Raw genomic sequence first — 23,387 nt, forward strand, 5'->3', positions numbered from 1 at the left:
TTCTCCCTTTTGCCAGCAAGTAATAGTAATAATGGGTGGCAGAGAGAGGCAGAGAGCTGGCAGCCTGCTTGGTGTGGCTCGCTCTCGCTGCTCACAGCCTTGCACAGTTGCACTGAACTGAAGACATTCTTTCTATTACTGTGAAAGTGTGAATCTTCCTGCTGGCACAGCCAGGTACAGATTTGGGCCGGGGCCCATATGTTTGCTGTTGCTGCTGGGCACTGGCACAGGTACAAAAATACTTGGGGGCAATATGATGTGATCAAATTTATTTTTGGCTGCTGCTGGCACAGTTAAAGATTGGGGGCAATATGATGGCTGCAGGAGGGCTGTATGATGGATGGCTGCTGAGCTTGCTGGTACAGGTATGGGGGGGGCAGTATAATGGATGGCTACTGGCACAGGTACAGGAGGGCTGTATGATGGATGGCTGCTGGGCTTGCTGGTACAGGTACAGGGGGCAGTAATATAAATAAAAAGTGTTCTACATTTTCTTGCTTTCTTTATTTAAAAAACATCATGGTAAGGAGGTAAATGGTAATATAAGTCCAAAATCAAGCGTATATATACTCCCAAAGGGGGTATGTATAGGAAGAGATCAGCGCCTGTGGCAACAGAAATTAAAAACAAGCATAGCGTAATACGTTCATAGTGTAAAAATCACCCCGTGCATACACTAGATGTTGGATAGGTGTATTCTCCTTTTCCTTCAAGTAGCTAGTGATAGGGGTATAGATTAGCGATAGAGGTAAAGGAAGGATGGTGCCTTTCTTGTAAAATAAAATATATTCCAGCGGTGAAGCACCTCCACCTTCTATATAAAATGCCTACTTACAGACCACTACTGTGGTATTATGCATATAACAAGGCGCCCTTTCTGGTCCCTCCTTCAAGGTTCACGCTCCTTCCAGGTCCCAAATCAGGAATAAAACCAGTAATAGTGTAATACCATTTATTATTAAAAAATAATTAAAATCAATTAAAAAATTCACACTCACATTTACCCTGGCGGGTTTTGCGCATTGAGTCCAATAAAAAGTTTGTGTGGGGTTCACAGGGATGGTCCTGTCAGCTCACTCCAGACTCCCTTGTGGTGCCTTGCTTCTGGGCTGTTGTGTCCCCCAAACTGTGCCTAACGCGTTTCACTGTGTGTTATCAGATTCCTCAGAGGCGTAGTTTCCATACTGGTTTTTGTCCTGCTTTTTAAAGCTCTTTTCGATGCGTCCGGTCGACTTCCGCCTTCATTTCCGGTTTTGTGCGTTCCACCTGATGCGTTCCAACGCGCTCACTTCCTCTTTGGCGCACATAATCCTGGATTTTCTTTCTTTTCACATATTGCGATGAAGGCAATATCTTTCTCCTTTATACTGTCACTTGATTGGTTTAGCACCTTGTTTGGTTGATAATTTACAGTCCAATAGACCAATTTTGTGTATATATTTACAATGCATACTTTTTAACAACATGTACAGACATCGATTAGAGGGGATCATGGGAAATGTAGTTCCTCCTATTTCTTCTAATTTCAAAAAAGAATTTTATTTCACACATTCCTTTCTAGTTTATTCACCTTATGTTATTCCTTTACTCTTCTATTCTCTATTTCCTTTATCTCTTTTTTTTATATCCTATAGAGAAAGGCATGCAGTGCTTTTCTTGTGATATACCCATAATTAAAATCTTACTCACAATGTGATTGTGTATTTTTCTCCCTTTTCTTAATTTTTCTCGTTAGTTTTTGTGTTCAATACTTTTTTATAAATTTTGTGTTTTTTTATATTATTTTTTGTTTTTCTTTTTTATATGTTTTACTTTCATAAAAATGCTCTTAGGTTTATGTCTATATTTAACCCTTGTGGTATGAAGGTGTGCATTTTGTGAATCCATTTGCTCTCCTCTTGTAATGTTTTCCTTATTAGATCACCCCCTCTCCAATCTCTTTGTACTATGCTTGCACCCCAGAATTTTAAATCTTTAGCTTTCTGATTATGGTGCTCTTTGAAGTGTTTTGACACACTATGGTTCATAACTCCCCTTTCTATGTTCCTTACATGTTCATTAATTCTTTCCCTTAGTTTCCTATTAGTTTTGCCGATGTATTGGAGGCCACAGGAGCATTCTAAACAGTATATCACATTTTGTGTTGTGCATTTGATACATTGGTCAATGTTATATTCCCTTTTTGTGACATTTGATGTGAATTGTGTCCCTTTCTTTCCATACCTACAGGCTTTACAGAGTGCACAAGGAAAAAAGCCTTTCCATTCACCCTTCGGTTTCTTTATTTGTGTTCTCTCTGTGGGGATGAAATTACGCACTCATCAAACCATGTTTTTTAAGTTCATTTGGGCGAAGTCGAGACACAGAGTCTCCAGAAAGGTAATGTCTATGAATAGATCTCAGGGGGGATTGGCAGTACCCAATATCCGCAGATACTACGAAGCGGCACAACTTCTGGCTAATCCTCGCTTTATCCCGGGGATGTCTCCCGCCTTCCAGAACCGTTGGGGTTCCAAGGGCCTCTTTAGAATATATGATTTTCTCAAGCCATTGGAGAATAGAGTCCACTCGTTCGCAGAACTTCAAGAGAAGTATCAAATCCCCCAGACCTGGTGTTATGACTTTTTGCAAATTCTACATTTCATTAAGGGGGTGTTCCAGGGGCGTCCTCCATCTCGCTCACTGACGTTCTTTGAAAGGACGTGTCTCCGGGGTCTGCCACAGAAAGCGTTGATCTCGACTATTTATTCTGTACTTAACACTGTATTAGAGGAACCGTTTCCTAAACATAGGTATATGCTACAATGGGAAAGAGAGCTCTCCACCACTTACACCTTGGAACAATGGCAGGACATATGGGAGAATGCCAGGAGAAGTGTCACTTGTGTAAGACAGAAAGAGAGCGTTTACAAGGCTATCTTCCATTGGTACTATACCCCGGTGAAATTAAGCAAAATGTATCCAACTACCTCAGCGCTGTGCTGGAGGGCTTGTGGACAGGAGGGCTCTCTCTCCCATATATTGTGGTCCTGTCCGAGACTATCTGCATTTTGGAAAGCGGTTAGGGATCTGGTGACGAAACTCTTTTTCTATGAGATCCCAATTCAGGCCTCTAATGCAATACTAGGCCTACCTCATGTAGGCATCTCCCCCCCAGAACAGAAGCTTCTGAATTTCATTTACACTGCGGCCAGATTGTCTATTACTTCCAATTGGAAGTCTTCTCGTGCCCCATCCATAGGCGAGACAATTTCCCGTATCAGGGATATGAAATTAATGGAAGAAATGACGGCCAAACATCGCGGATCCTTGCCTAAGCATGACGCTGTTTGGTCGAAATGGGTCTATTATGTATCTCAAACGCGTATGGTGGAAGGGGGGAATGAGAATAAGGATGTTGATAATTGTATTGCTGATGATTGTCTATTGCAGGCCTCTTGCATCTCTATTGCTTCATTGACCTATACTTCAAGCCCTCTGGTCGTTCAATGTTTTCCAACCATCTCTGTAACTCTGTACGTTTACTCTGACATCCATGTTAACTCCCACACTCCTTCTTTTTTACCAACTGAGAACTTTGTGAAAACGATATACATGACTTTTTTTCCTGTTATGTCTGTACCTTGTGCTTTTATTATGCTTGGAAACTTAAATGCTAAACCAAATAAAATTTAAGTTACAAAAAAAAAAAGAAATTACGCACTCATCATTTGGCTCAGGTTGTTTGCTCTTTTATATATAACTTTAGGTTTTTGGGGGATTTTTCCTTTTAGGAGTTCATCTTCTTCCAGGATATTCCAATGTCTGTTTAGAATCCTTTTTATTTCTTGTGCCCCCGGGGTGTATGAAGTGATAAAAGATAGGCCCAGTTGTTTATTCGTTATTTGCTTTTTCATTTTTTCTTTTAATAAATCTGTTCTATCTATTTTCGTTAGTTGTTTCCTTGCTTTTTGAATGAGTTTATTTTTATACCCTCTCTGTTTAAACCGCTCTGACACATGATTTAGTTGATTTTCCAACTCTATTGGGTTAGAACAATTTTTCTTTAAGCGACAAAATTGTCCATATGGGATGTTCTTAAGCCATGTAGGGTTGTGATTACTAGTACTTAATACATAGTTACAGACATCTACCTTTTTAAAATAGGTTTTAAAGTCCAGGAAATCACTGTTTTTATTCTTTCTTATTTCTAGGTCTAGGAAATTTATTGTTTCCTGACTGTAGGTGGAAGTTAATTCTAGATTTTGATCATTTTTATTTATGTCATTGACAAATTTTAACATTTCTACTTCCGATCCCTGCCATAAAAAGACTATGTCATCTATGAAGCTTCGCCATAGGACGAGATCACCCCCCAGCTTAGGTGTTATATTTTGCTGTTCCCAGTGACCCAGGAACAAATTTGCATAGCTGGGGGCGAATCTCGTTCCCATGGCGGTGCCCCATATCTGCAAATAGTATCTATCCTCAAACCAGAAATAGTTATGGTTTAGTATATAGGAGATGGCCTCTATTATAAATTCCTTCTGGTTGGTCGGCATGTCATGGTCTTTTTCTAGGTAGTGTGACACGGCTCTTATTCCTAATTCGTGTTGAATTGAAGTGTACAAGGATTTAACATCCAAGGTACATAAAAATGTTCCTTGTTTTAGTTGTACTTTTTGCAAATCTCTGATTACTTGAGTTGAGTCTTTTAGGTAACTGGGCAAGCTTACTACATATTTTTGTAATATTTTATCGACATATTCTGAAATATTGCATGATATTGAATTTATGCCAGACACAATTGGTCTACCGGGCGGGTTTTTTATATCTTTATGTATTTTCAGCAGAGAGTAAAGGACCGGAATCTTGGGATTTTTCATATATAGATATTCCCTCTCCTTCTGATCTAAAAGAAAGAAAAGGGAGAAAAATACACAATCACATTGTGAGTAAGATTTTAATTATGGGTATATCACAAGAAAAGGACTACATGCCTTTCTCTATAGGATATAAAAAAAATAGATAAAAAAAAAAGAGATAAAGGAAATAGAGAATAGAAGAGTAAAGGAATAACATAAGGTGAATACACATATATAACACTAGAAAGGAATGTGTGAAATAAATTTTTTTTTTTTGAAATTAGAAGAAATAGGAGGAACTACATTTCCCATGATCCCCTCTAATCGATGTCTGTACATGTTGTTAAAAAGTATGCATTGTATATATATATACACAAAATTGGTCTATTGGACTGTAAATTATCAACCAAACAAGGTGCTAAACCAATCAAGTGACAGTATAAAGGAGAAAGATATTGCCTTCATCGCAATATGTGAAAAGAAAGAAAATCCAGGATTATGTGCGCCAAAGAGGAAGTGAGCGCGTTGGAACGCATCAGGTGGAACGCACAAAACCGGAAAAGAAGGCGGAAGTCGACCGGACGCATCGAAAAGAGCTTTAAAAAGCAGGACAAAAACCAGTATGGAAACTACGCCTCTGAGGAAGCTGATAACACACAGTGAAACGCGTTAGGCACAGTTTGGGGGACACAACAGCCCAGAAGCAAGGCACCACAAGGGAGTCTGGAGTGAGCTGACAGGACCATCCCTGTGAACCCCATACAAACTTTTTATTGGACTCAATGCGCAAAACCCGCCAGGGTAAATGTGAGTGTGCATTTTTTAATTGATTTTAATTATTTTTTAATAATAAATGGTATTACACTATTACTGGTTTTATTCCTGATTTGGGACCTGGAAGGAGCGGCGAACCTTGAAGGAGGGACCAGAAAGGGCGCCTTGTTATATGCATAATACCACAGTAGTGGTCTGTAAGTAGGCATTTTATATAGAAGGTGGAGGTGCTTCACCGCTGGAATATATTTTATTTTACAAGAAAGGCACCATCCTTCCTTTACCTCTATCGCTAATCTATACCCCTATCACTAGCTACTTGAAGGAAAAGGAGAATACACCTATCCAACATCTAGTTTATGCACGGGGTGATTTTTACACTATGAACGTATTACGCTATGCTTGTTTTTAATTTCTGTTGCCACAGGCGCTGATCTCTTCCTATACATACCCCCTTTGGGAGTATATATACTCTTGATTTTGGACTTATATACAGTTGAGAGACTGTGAAGGGGTCGGCAAGAAATAATCTAAGAGACTGACATTTTTTAATTGGCTACATCTGTAAGCTATATATTGTTTTTAGGTAAATGGTAATGCAGGACAGGGGGTGCTGATTGAAGCTCTTGCCTAGGGTGCCAAACTACCTTGGCCCAGCACCGGCAGGGATGCCACTCATATGTGAAAAAAGTTGTCATATTATGACATACCCTTAAAACCATATACCTCCTCCTCCCCTGTGTATAATACAGTACCCCAGTATATGATTTAACACCTCAGGGGCCCCTAACAATAATTTTCAAATGCTAACAAACCCCCAGAACAAATACCAGGCTTATGTTCCATAGGGATCATAGGTCAGGCAGAGTATGGCAAACACAGGGTGCAAAGAGCCGGCAAAGTATGACACACACAGGAGTATAGGGAAAACAGAACAGAGCAGGAAAATCAGGACAAGTCTAAGATGTACTACTTACAGTGACACAGTGCTGGTGCCCCATTAGCATTTTGTATGAGGTGTGAATAGGTGAACAATGTGGGCAGTTTCAGTCTGGGTTTTAGGTGTGAACAGTACAGGGCTGTGGGGATGTGAACAATAGAGGTGTCACAAGTGTGAACAATACAGGGGATTAGTCTGAATTTGAGGTTTAAACAATGCAGGGGCCAGTTAATCTCTGTAGTGATACCTTTTAAAGTTTACATATGGTAAGCAGACACAGCAGGCAGACTTTGATGTGGAGGACCACATAAAGGGGGGCGGCCTGCGGACCGCCAGTTGGACAGCCCTGCTGTATATTATTAAAATTGGACTGGAGCCCGCCAAGATTTTTTCACCACTTTTCTCTGTCTGAACTCGTCCTTGTGACACCAAAAGGTTACCCTTACACACAGACGTTTGTTCCAGCATCCCCCTGTGGTTAAACAAAGTCTGTATTTAGCTGCCCTATCATTGATAATGTATCTGCTAGGAACTGCTGTCATCTGATTTAGGGATCCTTTCTGTTCATGGTGCCTTTTCTTAGTCACAAAACTTAGAAGTTTTAAGATAAATACCAAGTATACGCTATATATATAGCCAATTACCAAATCAGGTACAACCTATTCTTATCAGGCCCTTGTCTATTAAAACACTTCCACCTTCTACTCTGACGCTTGAGTACTGAGGCCGTTGCTCTAGTGTCTCTTTGGGTTCCCTGATTCATGTTATATCGTGCCAAGTTCTGGTACCCATCCTGCCTGGTTTCTCACATTTTTTGTTATTGTTTTGCCCCAAGTTCTGAGTTGGTTTCTAATTATCTTCTGGTTGCTCAAGTTTCAATCTGTTATTGTTTGGCTGCCCAACCATTTCCTATCCCTATCCAAGCATGGTAGATAGACCTTTAACTGCTCTGTCCCAGCATCCTCTTGTGACCCATACCTGCTTCATCTCTTCTCAGCATTCTCCTCAGACCTTTTGCCCACTCTTTCCCTAGCTATCTTCTTTGATCTTCCCTGGCACTGGCACTTCCCAGCATCCTACTCTGACATTTGCCTGTTCTGTACATTGCTTGCAAACTCTGCTGACATTCACCTGCTCTATCCCACCTAAGCATACCTGTCTGTGTCTCGTCCCTTTCTGTATCATTTTCTATTTAATGCCCCAGCTGTCATTGGACTTCTACATCATTCTTACTTTATCTCTAAGGGATTCCATGATAATATGTTATCTAATGCTTTTGCTGACACAGTGCAAGCATATACTTAGATTTATTCTTTACTAATTTCTCTGTATAAGTATTTCTGCCTGTCTATTTACAACTTTCTTAAAACACATTCCTGATTGTGTTCTCTCTATTCTGGAGTGCCAAACAAATATAAATAGACATGAAAAACAGATTACGGTAGTCTGATTTGCATAGAGAGCATTAGATCTGCCAGTCACGGGGGAATTGTGTTGCGACTGTCAATGTGATTTCTATAAGACATTTAAGTGCAGATAAGATCACTCTGATAATTATATCGTTTAGAATATACATTAACCATGTAACAAAATGTTTGGTAGTAGAAAATAGTATTTATATAATACCTCAAACAGAAAAACAATCCTTCCACAAACAGATTTAAATGAAGCAATAGAAGAAGAATTTAGTCTTTGTGACTTAAGGCAGAGCAAATCCACTAAATATTTAGCTCCCTAAACTGTGAAACTGGCTCCCAAAAGTCAGTGTTTAGAGAAAACTGGCCTGGAGGTCAGTTAGGGTGAAATTTGCACAGGATACATATTTATGCATATGGCCAAATTACCGCTCACTACAGTGACGTCATCGGGGAGCGCAGCACAGGCAGATACACACTGCTCGCAGCTAAGTAATTTCTCTGCATATGGTGTATTGTTAAGGGCGAATTTCTACGGAATAATTGGGAGTTAACCTGACAGATTATGGTACAATCAAAGGAGCTCTTTGACCTCATTGAGGAATTGTCTGAAAATCCAAAGAGTCCCATCAGACATACAAGGAAAAGGGGAAAGAAAAAGGAAGCGATTTCAGCTTCACCCTCTCCCCCTATTCTACATAAAATAACCAACGCTACTCAATATGCAGATTCAGATAATGATTTAGAGCAACCAGTGCCTATTTCTACCATTGCTATGGTGCATGCTTGTCAGGATCCTCCTACCTCCCCTCATTTTTCACCGGGCCCATCCAGCCCTGCACACACTTCTCACGCACAGTCTGTGCCTCAAGATTCTTCGCCATCCAATGCTAATAATCAGCAAATATAACAATTATTAGGTTGGTTACAATCTCAAATCCATTCTTCTGTCCAGCAGGCAGTTACCAGCCAAGTACAAATCCAGACTCGGCCCAAGGCCAGACCTAAGATACCAGTGCCTATCCTGTCTGATTCATTAGACTCAGAGTCTAATGTGGGTTCAGATTCAGAACACAGTACTTGCGATTCTACTGATTCAGATTCTGCTGAATCAGTAGAGGCGGTTACTTCTAAGCAACCTGATGATATAAAGTTACTCCTCAAGTATCTTTGCGATACATTAGAGATTAAAGAGGCCCCATTGCCAGTTTCCAAGGTAGACAAGGTTTTGGGTAACACCCACAAAAAGACCAGAGCATTTCCCACAAGCAAATCTGTCCCGCAGATTATATCAGATGAATGGTCTTAACCTGACAAACGTACCACTGTTCCACAGAAATTTCACACTAAATATCCAATTACGAATGAACATAAGCATTTCGGGGACAAATCTCCAAAAGTTGATTCCACCATAGTGCGTTTGTCCAGGAATACTACGCTACCATCTGAAGATGCTGGCTCTTTCCGTGACCCTATGGAGTCAGCTCTCAAGAGGGACTTTATCCATTCAGTTGCAGTTTTACGTCCAGCACCAGCTTCCATTAGCATAGCACGCACAGCAAAGTTTTGGTGCCAGGAGCTAAAGAAGTCCCCATTTATCAAACAATCTGACTCAGCAACAGCTTTAGATAAGCTCTCTCTAGCATTATCTTTTCTCAGTGATGCCTCACTGTGAAATAACCAAGTTAGCCGCTAGAGCCTCGGCAGCAGCTATAACAGCCAGACGGGCACTTTGGCTAAGACAATGGTCAGGGGATACAGCTTCTAAGCACAGATTGGTTTCCTTAAAGTTTGAAGGAACACAATTGTTCGATCCAGAACTTAAACAAATCATTGCAGAAGTTACAGGTGGAAAAGGGACATTCCTTCCCCAGGGTAAGACAATCTACAAAGTAGAGCACAGGCGTAATTACCATCATAGATCTTGGGGATCCTACTCCAGACAATCCATCAGAGGTAGACCAAACGCTAATACCTCTAACAAGATTCAAGCCATAGCAATCACAATCAAAGAATGTCAGGAAAGGGGGACCTCCCAAAAGTCAGAATTCCTGACTCCCCTGGAAGCGAGAATCTAAGAATGGGAGGCAGACTGCAACATTTTGCACCAATTTGGCAAGCCTCCATTACAGACCACTGGGTCTTCAATATAATTTCTTCAGGCCTCAGAATATTTTTCACAAGATTCCCACCAGCCTTCCAATTTGTACCTTCAAAACATCAATCAGAACCTAGCAAGGTGGAAGCCACCATTTCAATTCTTCGAGACCTTCAAGAGAAGGGAGTGATAACTTTGGTACCACCAAAGGAACACTTCCGAGGTTTTTATTCAAAACTCTTCTTGGTACCAAAGAAGGACAGTGGTTTCCGACCAGTTCTAAACTTACATCCACTCAACAAGTCTGTCAAGTATCAAATATACAATACACCCAGATCACTATCTGAGATTTTTCATGAACCAACAACATTTTCAGTTCCAAGCAATGCCCTTCGGCTTGACTTCGGCACCACGAGTGTTCACAAAAGTGTTAGGAGCACTAACACAGCATGGCTGGATAATAAATTATCAAAAAAAAGCATTCTCACTCCAACTCAGATTCTCCCTTTTTTAGGCATGGTGGTCAACTCCACACTTCAAAGCCTTTTCCTACCAGCAGAAAAGATTCTTCATATTCAGTCAGCAATAGTTTCATTACAGAGCAAACACCAACAGCATTCTCCATACTTCAACTACTAGGTCTCATGGCATCAACAATAGACGAAGTTCCATTTGCAAAGTTCCACATGCGATCATTACGAAGAGAATTTCTTCGGCAGTGGAACAAGATCACCAGGATCTTTCTCAGACAAAATCTCTATCTGGGACAGTTCGTACAAGCCTTCGCTGGTGGACCAAGGAAGACAGTCTTGCCAGAGGCAAAACATGGCATCTTCCAGCTCCAATCATCATATCCACAGATGCCAGTCTCAAAGGCTGGGGAGCAGCATGGCAACACCGTTCATGCCAGGGCCTGTGGAACCAGCAAAAGCAGAAACTCCACACAAACATACTGGAGATCAAAGCAATTTACAATGCCCTCACTCATTGGTCAACCTTGCTAAGAACATCTCATGTCCAAATTCAATCAGACAACAGTACTGCTGTAGCATACCTCAACAAACAAGGGGGTACAAGGAGTACAGCAGCAATGTTGGAAATATCCAAAATCGTCAATTGGTCAGAGAATCATTCAACGACCATAACAGCCATTTGCATTCCGGGACTACAGAATTGGCAGGCGGACTATCTCAGCTGCAACACACTAGACCCGGGCGAGTGGCAACTCAAAGCGTCAGTTTTTCAACTAATCCCTGTGTGGACATAATGACATCCAGACACAATTGTCAGGTACCCAGATTTTTCTCCAGGATCAGGGACCCAATGGCAGAGGCTGTAGATGCGTTAGCTACTCCATGGGCCTTCCAGATGGGTTATGCCTTTCCACCATTACCAATGTTACAACGAACACTCATGAGAATTCGTCAAGAGGGAATTCCAACCATACTGGTGGCACCACAATGGCCAGCTCACAGCTGGTTTGCGGAAGTGATGCTGGCAGATCAACCTTTTTCGGTTACCTATCACACCGAATCTACTGACCCAGGGTCCAGCTTGGTATCCAGATGTGCACAAACTGAGTTTAACGGCTTTTCTCTTGAATCCAGTATCTGGAAACAAAAAGGATTTCCACAGACAGTGATAGATACCTTGCTATCAGCAAGATGCCCAACAACTGCAGATTAGTAGTCCGCACGACTTCAACTCCCTTCTTTGGCTGGGTGCACGTCCTCCAATGGCCACTTTCCACTGGCAATACTGGCAAAGAAATTAGTCCACCACCCACAGTTTTGGATAAAACGGCCTTTATTGGACCAAGGGCATTACAGCAACGTTTCAGACCAAATGGTTGATTAATAAAAGACCATTTGGTCTGAAACGTTGCTGTAATGCCCTTGGTCCAATAAAGGCCGTTTTATCCAAAACTGTGGGTGGTGGACTAATTTCTTTGCCAGATGCCCAACAACTGCCAGTACATATCATAGAATCTGGCGTATTTTCATTTCCTGGTGTGAAGATAACAATTTAGCTTGGAAGGACTGTCAGTCACCTCAGATCCTACAATTTCTACAAGCCGGATTTGACAAGCAGTTAGGTATTACATCACTTAAAGTGCAGACATCAGCCCTAGCTGCATTATTTCAAAATCAATGGGCATTACTTAATTTATTATTAAATTATTTTTTCAAGGGTTATACCATCTCAAACCACCAACTAAAAGCCCTATTCCTCCTTCGGATTTGAACTTAGTCCTAGAGGCGCTTCAGTCAGCTCCATTTGAACCCATTGAGTCAGATTTTGACTCTCAAAACGGTTTTTCTATTGGCCATAGCATCAGCAAGGAGAGTATCAGAATTAGTTTCTTAATCATGTAAGTCCCCATGGCTCAAGTTTCATCCAGACAAAGCAGTTCTCCGTACCAATCCTTTATTTCTGCCAAAGATGGTTTCAGCCTTTCATGTGAACCAAGACATTCCTACCTTACAGACTCAGGACTTATCTCAGCCATCTGGGAACGCAAATTCCTTAGACCCAGTAACAGCCTTAAAGACTTATGTGCAGAGAACTCAGTCTCTTAGACAATCAGAAGTATTGTTCATCTTATTCGGGGGACATAAAGCTGGTTCCCCTGCCTCAAAGAGAACCATAGCTAGATGGATAGTGGAATACATTTCTGTAGCGTATACACAGGCAGGAATGCCCCCTGCAATTCAGTTAAGGGCACATTCCACTAGAAAAGTCAGTACCTCGTGGGCCTTCCATAATGACGCTTCTTTGGAAACAATTTGCCAGGCAGCCACTTGGGCTTCACCACACACATTCTCAAAGTTCTACAAGTTTGATTTATTTAATGCAAGCCAATCAGAGTTTGGCAGGAAGGTGCTACAAGCAGCAGTAGCACGTAGATAGCTTCCTTTAGTTCAAAAATTGCAGTGTTTTTTTGTTACACATGTTACAAGTTTTTTTCTGCCCTACCCTTTTTCGGACGGCTTAGGGACATCCCCAGTCGTACTGCACTGACAGGTAGGGCCGTATGCATAAAAGGAGATTTACTTACCTGGTAAAGCTCTTTTGCATAGGCCCGTACTGTCAGTGCAGCATCCCGCCCTGTATTTCTGGTGAGGGTGCCGGTTGCTGCCGCTCCTTAGCTAGTTAGGGAGTTAGTTCTATGTTTTCTGAGTGTCTCCATTCACAGACTTTGCAACCAACTCAGGGTGGAAGGAGACACAGGAAGAGGAGGAGCTTTAGCTAGTTAGGGAGTTAGTTCTATGTTTTCTGAGTGTCTCCATTCACAGACTTTACAACCAACTCAGGGTGGAAGGAGACACAGGAAGAGGAGAAGCTTAAGAATTCATTAATTGTTTGTCCTGCCTCCAAAGAGGAGAACTTAACCCCAGTTGTCCTGCACTGACAGTACAGGCTTATGCAAAAGAGCTTTACCAGGTAAGTAAATCTCCTTTTCATCTCCTATATGATTCAGGGAGTTCTGATAGAATATTATTTATGGTAAGATTTGGATTGAACACTTAATCGCTACCCTAAATATTCTTGGGACTACTGCTGAATGACCAATACAGCTAATGATTTTCATGTTTGTAACACTTGCTTTAGGCATTATCACACTTTACCAGCTAATCTAAGTGGTACGTAATACTAACTAGATCCTGTTAGGTAAGTGATGATTTATTAATCTGAATTGTTAGTTTGCTGGTTTACTGGTAAAATATTTTGCAAGGTTTTCACTTTATCTATTCTCCATCTTACATTGCTAATTACTAATACATGCTGTAATGCATTGATATGTATTGCTTTCACAACATGCCAACTCACCTGCTATAATAATTGTTAAACAATAATGTGTTATTCTTTAGTTATACAGGGCTGACACATTTATGCAGTGGTATACAGAGAATGTTCATCATTCAAATCAGTCCTTAAACCAGTTGAGCAATCGTAGGTCACTTTCATGTTCTGTTCATATTTCACACATAAACTCTAGAGCCAATGAACCTGCCTGTATGCTCTTGAAGTGTGGGGGAAACCAGTGTACCTAGAGCAAAACCCATATAAATGCCTAGCTTAAAGGTTAACTGTTTCTATTATAAAAAATCTGTAAACTAAACTGTAGTGGCTTTTTGTCTGTTTCTATATTATAAAATAGACTTTATAATATTTTATTTACAGTTCCTTACACATTTAACAATTTATTTGTCAACCTAGCCAGGCAGATTGCACATGCTGTAATAGGCTATTTGGCTTGAGACAGCCTTTAGCATTACACTTCTCTCAAACAACATGGTTAAATTATATGCAGCAATAAAACATGTTAGCTTAAGCAAGCACACCAATAAACCCTAATATCTCAAAAACCATAAGAAAAAGTAAAAAAAAAAGAGGTTTCATTGCCAGGTGGTGTTCAAAATAAATAAAAAAAGCAAGTAATAGTAATAAGTAACAAGTAATAGTTTTAGTATAATTCCAAATCCTATTTTAGGATATCAGTCAAGCAAAAGAAACTTCACTTTTACTATATAAATTATTTAAATCTTGTTTCTTTCAGTCTTGGAATTTAGAATCACGACAAGCAGGCAGGCACCATTTGCATCAAAGCTAGGAAAGCATTTTCAATAAGGCTAGGGAAGGCTAAACTCCCCCAGATCTGCTTGGCACCTTAAAAAATAAACAAACAACTCACTCCTTTCAAAAGCTGGCCATAGATGCACAGATCCTATCGTATGAATTGAGGATTCGTACGAATTGAGGATTCGTACGAATTGAGGATTCGTACGATTTTCGGCTTGTGTGTGGAGCGTGCCGAAATCTTTCATCCGGCGGAGATCGGTCAGGTTTCATTTTGACCCGACCGATCCCGCCGGAGCCCACTGCAGATCGTAATCGGATTGTCCGGCCATACGGCCTAACGTTCAGATTACCACCAATATAGCCAGGCTCGTTAATAGCATATTGGGGAAAGATCCGCTCGTTTGGCGATGTCGCCAAACGAGCGGATCTTTGCGTCTATGGCCACCTTAACTTGCACTGCTCTGGTACCTTTGACATATTGAAAAGCTTCTTGCCTCCATGCAAGCTCTGGTTTTCTTGTAGTTAGCTGCACCCTGATTGGATCTTTTTCCCTGTGGCTTCTACAGTCAGAGTGTAGCTCTCTTGACAGACAGTAGAATTATCCAATCAAGCCACAGATGTAGGCAAGGGTGGGGAGATACTACATACTGAATGCACTGCAGAAATGAGGGCTCACAAGAAGAATCTGTAGGCTGTAACCATTACCTAAGATCCTTACATTTCCTGCAGAGTTCATCCCACTCCTGCAGGTACTATTCTGTAAGTTTCAAAGGCTGACTCACTAGCTGGAATGAATAGTTTTTGACAACTGCCATCTATAATATCCTTGCACCAGTTCTGAATTAACTCTTTCCCCCTGCCTACATATGTGACTTGATTGGATAATTTTACTGTCCGTCAAGAGAGAGATGCACTCTGATTGGAGAAGTCACAAGGAAAAAGATCTAATCAGGGTGCAGCTAATTGTGCTTTTTTGTTTTTGTACTAGTAGTTTTTTTTCTTACTATTTTCTGCTGTTGTTCATTTTTAGTTAGCTTAGGTGGCTGGGAAACAACCTGATTTTGTGTTTCAGTCATGTTAAAGTGTGGGGGCATGCCTGAAATTTGATATGACTACACACTGCATATAATGTATTTGTTTTGCAAATAGAGACTGCAGCTCACTACATATACGGCTGCAACTTTTCCGGAAAAAAATATTGCCCTTCCTATATGTTTAACTTTTTGCCCTATTAATAACATTGATATAAGAGATCATTTTTTAACCTGGCAATCTTAATTGCATAAAATGTGCCAGGAGAGCCAGTACCCACTGCCCTGCCAGATTTAAGCTACGGTGACTTATCTAGGACACACCATGATTCAATGTTTCATCAAAGTATGCTTTTTATCCCTCAGGGTTGATTGGAGCAATGTTTGCTTTGGATTTAGAAATTTTGAAAAAAACAAAGCTACCACTTTTTAACACTCCACAAAAACATCACCCCTTTGTTAAAATGAAGGGAATATCTGTGAACACAAAAAGATGGAGAACCCCTATAATCTCAGTAACCCCTATAATCTCAGTTGGATCCCAAGGAGTTCTTGTGTAAATACTTTTGCATCTTGAGCACAGTTTCCTGGTGCTCAGTGGGAACTGCTAGAGGTAGTTGGGGGAGTTAATTTTCATGAAAACTGCAAATCCACTCTCTCGTATTATCTTTAGGCCAGTCTATGTATGGCCCATATTTAGCCTTCCAAACAAAAAAATCACCCTCTGCCTATGCCCAATGCCCATGGCCATGCACTGGCTACACAATTAGATTGTGAGGAGAAAGGGGGATGTGAGGAGTGCAGTGACATATAAAAAGAACAGAATGAAAGTAAAAGTAATTAGCTTCCCACCTCTATGCCTAGGGGCAGGCAATACATGATTGACAGCTGAGACATTTAAACTTGTTCATAACAGGATGGATGCTATAATAAAAAAGAAAATTTTGGGCTTCATGTTTAATTTGAAACAAGCTTTTATTATACAGCTTTTTATGTCTAGGTGACAGGTCCCCTTTAAATTCCATTTAGCATGTTACAAAACAGACTATTTTTAACAACATTATATTTCAAGATCGCTTTAGCAGTCCTCTTCATTTTTCCCCTTTATCTCTTTGCTGGAAACTTTGACTTTCTGCATCTCTTGTTGCCTGCTTCTGTTTACAATAAATTGGTAACAGCTGTCGTTGCCACCTGTCCATTATTGACCTGGACAGCCCGGTTTTTTGAAGTGCATTTTTTTCTTAAAAGGAGCACCACCTAGAGAAGAAAAGCAATTAAATTCATTTGAGGGTGCCTAACATATTAGCACTCATGCGAACCCTCAAAAATTGGAAATAGATTTCTTAGCAGGGAACCTAAAAAGGGACCACATTTTTACCTTTAAAGGGAAAGTATAGCACTAAAAAAAGAATATATATATATATATATATATATATATATATATATATATATATATATATATATATATATATATATATATATATATATATATATATATATATATATATATATAGCACCACGACATTTAACTACTGAAGCACCTATTCTCCAAACCTAAGGATATCCTACCAATATGGAAGATTTCTGTGAGAGATCAGGCCAGAACCTTCAATATGCAGAAACCTGGCATATTTCAGAATCGGAAGCGGAAAAAGTGTTATGGCAACATACGCATACTGAAGAAACATTTGTTACCTCTTTGAAGGTTGTTTACAAAAGTCTATTAAACCTAAAGGAACGGGAAATTGATTTGGTCTCTTTTTGTCTGATTATTTTCGTGCAAAGAAAATACCACGTGGATTCCGGATACAGAACACCCCCACTATTGGTCGCACGAATCCAGACTTCTGCCGCAAGTGGATCAGGTTATTGAATAGATGCTCCCTAGACTTAATGGTTCTAGTCATTGAAGAGGTCGGAAACAAAAGTACACAAGGAAATGACAGCGGTGGAAATCTCCAATAAAACGATCATCAATGACACAAATAATACTGAAATGCTCAATACCCTAAAGAAAACAGTGGACAACTATAGAATGGATTTATTGAGATTCAAAAAAGAAAAAATGTGCATTGTGGATGAAGACTATAGCCATCATAGAGTTTATGGTTGGCTCAATGGCGGAGGAGAACCAAGGCAACCCCGCTTCAACCGGCCATATGATGGTGCACGCAGACGCCAGCTGACGTTCAACAGTGATGTCACTTCCGGGGATTCCGGATCGGAAGCTGAACCGAATACAGCAAGCGGTGCTGAGGCTCCGCAAATACAAACACAGATGACCACAAGACAAAGGGGTCTTTTTTCCGACCAGCCGCCTTCCCAGGAACGTGTGATAACAGCGCCTATATTCAGCCCCGCAGGCCAAAGAGGAGGACACGCAGAGGGCAAAAAAGCAAGAGGCTGTCCACCACGCAGTCAGCGATGATACCTATTTTCAATCTCTCGCACCACATGCTTTCAAATGGTGAGTTCTCTTTGCTTTCTAAAGGAGCTAGTTTTATTCCTAGTGTCTGATACAATGAATTTGATTGGTCTATTGAACAATACAAGTTGGGACGCAAATTAAGACTGTTAGAAGAATTTGGTGACCCTAATTCACATGTCACATTTAACAAATGGAAACTTAAAAGTAATTATGATCCTATTTCAAACAACAACAGTATTAAATCCTTTCTACAAACCGTCGAATTTGAAACCAACGATAGACTGGGTAAAGATAAAAAGGGACATATAAATTTAACCAAAGAAGAACGTGTGGCTATATCTACCCTCAAACAAGTTCATTCTATCATTATTAGACCCACAGATAAGGGTGGGGTACTGGTCATATTGGATTATAAAGATTACCATAATGAGGCCATGGGACAATACCAAAATCTATCAGAAACTACAGGGTGATCCAGTTAATGAATACAAAAGAATACAAAAGAATTTTGATGGATACTTTAAATCAAGCTTTAGATCTTCAATGGATTTCCAGAGACACTTATAATTTTTTATTACCATCATTTCCAATATGTCCAATTTTTTACTGTCTCCCAAAGGTCCACAAAAGCATTACAAACCCACCGGGTCGTCCAATTGTGTCCTCAAGATATAGTTTGTTTTACTTCTGTGGTATTTTCATTGATTTCTATCTCCAGAAGCCTGTGCAAATGTTACCATTTTACTTAAAGGATACTCCTCAATTTTTATCTTTTATTAACAAGATTATATTTACTCACAAAAATCTTATTTTGGCTACACTAGATGTTAGTAGCCTGTACACCATCATTCCCCACCATGATGGTGTGGAGGCAGTAAGATCACTGTTAGAGACATCTGAGGAATATGAAGGTCCACTTGTAGAATTTATATGTCATCTATTAGAATTAACTCTAAATTACAATTATTTTCGATTTGAAAATTATTTCTATCTACAAAAAGAGGGCACAACCATGGGTGCTGCCATGGCACCCGCTTATGCCAACTGTTACATGTCTGTATATGAAAACAGATACATAATGGCTAAATATCAATCGAACATTATCAGCTATTATCGTTATATCGATGATATTTTGTATTTTATGGCAGGGTGACCAGACTTCTTTGGAAAACATGGTGGCAGACTTAAATAGTCTGGACACACCGGTACGATTTACCCTTTCAATTGGTGACAAAGAAATAGAATTTCTGGATGTCTCTATTTTAATGGAAGAAGGTGGATTAGGCTATAAACTTCATCGTAAGTCCACTGATAGAAATACCATTCTACATTATAACAGCTTTCATCCACCTTCAACCAAAGATAGTGTCCCCTTTTCTCAATTTTTGATTCGCAATAATTCAAATAGGAAATGGCGCAATAAACAGTTACAAGAAGCATATGATCGCTTCCTAGAGAGGGGCTACAGCCACATAACCTTAGATCGAGCAATGAATAAAGCCCTGAATTACGCCTAGAGACATACCAGAAACACAAAATAGTCTAAAAAAAATGGTAATCACTACCCAATATAATTCTGCCACACCTGTCATTAAAAATATTGGTAACAAAAATTGGTCGATTTTAGCCAGTGATAACAATTTACCAAACATTCTAAAACAAAAACCAATGTGGGGATTTAAAAGAGGGAAGAATCTTAAAGATATTTTGATGCCCACAGACCCTCTAAAAATTTTATAATGTGACCCCTTTACGTTTGGCACCACTTAAAAATGGATGTTACAGATGTGCAGGTTACACAACCTGTAGGAATATGATTACAGGTAAATATTTTTATCATCCACATACAGGCAGGCAGACAGAGATTAGACATCGCATAACATGTACCACTACACATGTAATTTATATTATAATATGTCCATGTGGACTAACTTATGTAGGTAAAACTCAAAATACCATCCGAGAACGTATGGGAAACCATAGGTCATCTCGGAGGGCTGCTTTTGAAAAAGGACATACTGACATTCCCCTATATAAACACTACTTAGAAAAGGGTCATGGTCCTCCTACATTCCGTTTCATGGGTATAAACACCAACCCCACCCCAAGGAGAGGAGGCGACGGTTGCCGCCTACTATTGCAAAAAGAAACCTTTTGGATTAAGAAACTCAATACCGTTTCCCCTAAGGGTTTAAATGAATACTGCTCCTATATATCCTATTTGGATGAACGTTGAAATTGTTTTTATCTGAAGTATTTATTTTTATAGATTTCGGGACATTTCTATGTTTTTACCCCTAGGTGGCAGCATTGATCACCGTCCCAGTGAGGATCAAGGGACTTGTTGGCTTGAAATTGGACACTTTCTGGTAGGGGTGGTTTGTGGGGGAGGTGCACATGTGTGACTATAAATGTGTATGTATGTATCTTGATAAAGGCCCCACTGAGGGTCGAAACGTCGATCTAAATAAAATATATTTTTTACCTTCAGATAAGAGTCCCGTGCAACAGCTCTCCTTTTACAAATATATATATATATATATATATATATATATATATATATATATATATATATATATATATATATATATATATATATATATATGTGTGTGTATGTACATATATATACCAAAATCCAAGAAGATGTGCGCACTCCGTCAAAAATTGAAGTCTTTATTACAAAATTTAAATGATTACATTGACGTTTCGGTTCTGGTCTCGAACCTTTTTCAAAATGTTCACCGTTAAAAAACCATTTAATTACACAATATAAAGCATAATATGCCCCACCTCTCCCACATCACTTCCCCTGGGTCCCAAGCCAAACACGTCGCCATAGCAACCTATTAGCTTGGGACCCAGAGAAGCAGGTGTGAAGCAATGCAACACACACACACAAGAGAACCACAAAAACCCAAATTTAAGGCACTAATCAATAATACAGGTTTATATCAATTAATAAATATCAAATATTAGGAATTATTTTGCACCATAGCCCACTGCATTACAAGCCCCAATTCACAAAATACACCAAAGCTAACGGATGTCTAAAAAGCAATTGAAAGAACAGTATTCGTTGAGGCCTTTCGGTGATAGTGTTCGCAGTTTCTTGATCCAAAAAGACTCTCTCTCTGTAACAATAGTCTTGATCTATCACCTCCACGTCTGGGCATAGGAATATGATCTATTGCTATATATTTAAATGTCGGTAATCTATGCCCCAATTCTAAATAATGTTTCGCAACTGGTTTATTGGATTTCTGATCGCGATATGCTGTATTAATCGCTGATCTGTGGGCATCCATACGCTGGCGCAGGGTCAGATCCTTTTTTTGCCAACATATGCAAGTCCACACGGCAAGTGATTAAATAAATCACGTGAGTGGTGGTACAGGTAATATGATGTCGTATCTGCATACGTTTTCCAGTCTGTGGATGCGCAAACGTGGTGCCAGGAGACATATATCTACACGATGTACACATTGGACATTTAAAACAACCCATTTTTTTAGGGGGCATCCACGTGGCACCAGAGACTTCATTCTTATAGCTATTGATAGGGTCACTAACCACCAACAAATCACGTAAATTCTGACCTCTTCGAAAACCCAGTATACTGTAGGTGGATCTGGACACACTTTCCTCAATGTCTCATCGGCCTGTATAATCTTCCAATTAGTCTTCAATGCATGCTGTAGCGGAGTGGCATAATTGTTATAACAGGTGGAAAAAATTAGGAGTGAATTAAAACTAAAAAGTCAGTATTGTCCCCCAACAACAAATTCGGCAGTGAAATTATTTAAAAATGCCATGATTCAGGAGATTAATACTATTGAAGCACAACATATGAAGGCACATGGGAATCTGACAATAGCAGAGAGACAGGCTATAGAAACTTTGACTAATGATACATCTATAGTTATCCGCCCTGCCGATAAGGGAGGGGGGATTGTGCTGCTGAATTATGTGGATTATAGGACTGAAATCTTGTCTCAATTGAATGCAGGGCCGGAACTAGGGGTAGGCAGAGTAGGCACGTGCCTAGGGCGCGTTTAAATTTTGTAATAAAGACTTCAATTTTTGGCGGAGTGCGCACATCTTCTTGGATTTTGGTGTGAATATACAACTAAGTGCAGCACCCGACATCACCTGAGAGACATTTGGGAGAGTGCGGCCTATGTTTGTTTATATGTATATATATATTGTGAGACACCAGCTGGAAAAGTAATAAATGGTGTCTATATTTCACCTAGGTTTCTTACCTATACATGGTGAGGTAATAGGGAATAGATATAGGGAGAAAACCAGCTTATGGGTTTTCTCCGAGTTGTTTTGAATCTCTGGTCTGGGTCCTGGAGTCCGGAGGCTTTGTACAGCATTGGGTGGGATCAAGCTTCCATTCCTAGGTCCATTACGGATTTTGTGCCAGGAGCATGTTCAGCTGACTGAATGGTAAAAGGAGTGTTACAATTCAGAACAGTGAGAAGGGGGAAGCCCTGAGAGGAGAGATCAGGCTCCCTAAAACCAAGCCAGTCACACTCATTGGGAGAGGTACTGGGGCTTGTAAGGAGGCATTGAAAGTTCCTGACTGTTTGGATTTATGCCATGCTGAATATATATATAAACCAAAAAAGGATCAGCACTCACTTATTAAAGAGTTATGAACTGACGTGTCGGCTCTTCCAGAGCCTTTCTCAAAGTAGCCAAATAAACAGTGAAGGATGTTTAAATACACTTACTGGCGGGAAAACACAGCAATGACTACGTACATACATCGTCATAAACTAAGCGACTCAAACTGTTGCAGTCTTACAATCCATAAATAGTTAAAAGCTTACCCATAAATACATAAAACAATGAATTTCTACATGTATCATAGTTACAGGTTACAGAGTAAAAACAAACCTAAATGTAACTTTCTTATCACTAATAGTTGGTAATATTGTATCATTCTCGTGAAGATCACTTAATGTTGCTAAACTCTGTGACCTGTGTTACAAAATGTTAGAAGATGAGAAAAAAGATCTAATAAATGGCTCATGGGTATTCATCTCAAGGTCCCAGATCTCTCTATTTGCCAAAAGGTCATTGTTGCCCAACTACACTTTGCTTATCCACATCCCCTTTACACGTAAATACTGCCAAACTATTATCTTTTCTTTACTTTTTTATTATTATTTTTATTATTATTCTTTAACTTTATTACCCATACTCTACTTATCAGATGATCAGTTTCAATGTTTAAATGGTATTGTACCACTGGAAGCCTGCAT

The 23,387-nt window shown here is 39.8% G+C and overlaps 1 protein-coding gene across 2 annotated transcripts in view; it reads right to left on the reverse strand.

Moving 5' to 3' along the window:
* Window positions 1-1,513: 1,513 nt before the first annotated feature.
* LOC121399362 overlaps window positions 1,514-23,387 on the reverse strand; it is a 45,567-nt gene continuing 23,693 nt past the window's right edge. Inside the window, exon 2 of one of the 2 annotated variants that reach the window (XM_041579891.1) lies at window positions 1,514-4,891. In XM_041579891.1, coding sequence (XP_041435825.1) covers window positions 3,696-4,865 — 1,170 coding nt within the window. In that variant the 5' untranslated portion in view covers window positions 4,866-4,891 and the 3' untranslated portion in view covers window positions 1,514-3,695. Of the gene's footprint in view, window positions 4,892-16,656; window positions 16,944-23,387 lie in introns of those variants that run through there. The other variant, XR_005964955.1, reaches the window with a different exon arrangement.

The sequence above is a fragment of the Xenopus laevis genome, chromosome 1S (assembly GCF_017654675.1).
Source record: "Xenopus laevis strain J_2021 chromosome 1S, Xenopus_laevis_v10.1, whole genome shotgun sequence".
Taxonomy (NCBI): domain Eukaryota; kingdom Metazoa; phylum Chordata; class Amphibia; order Anura; family Pipidae; genus Xenopus; species Xenopus laevis.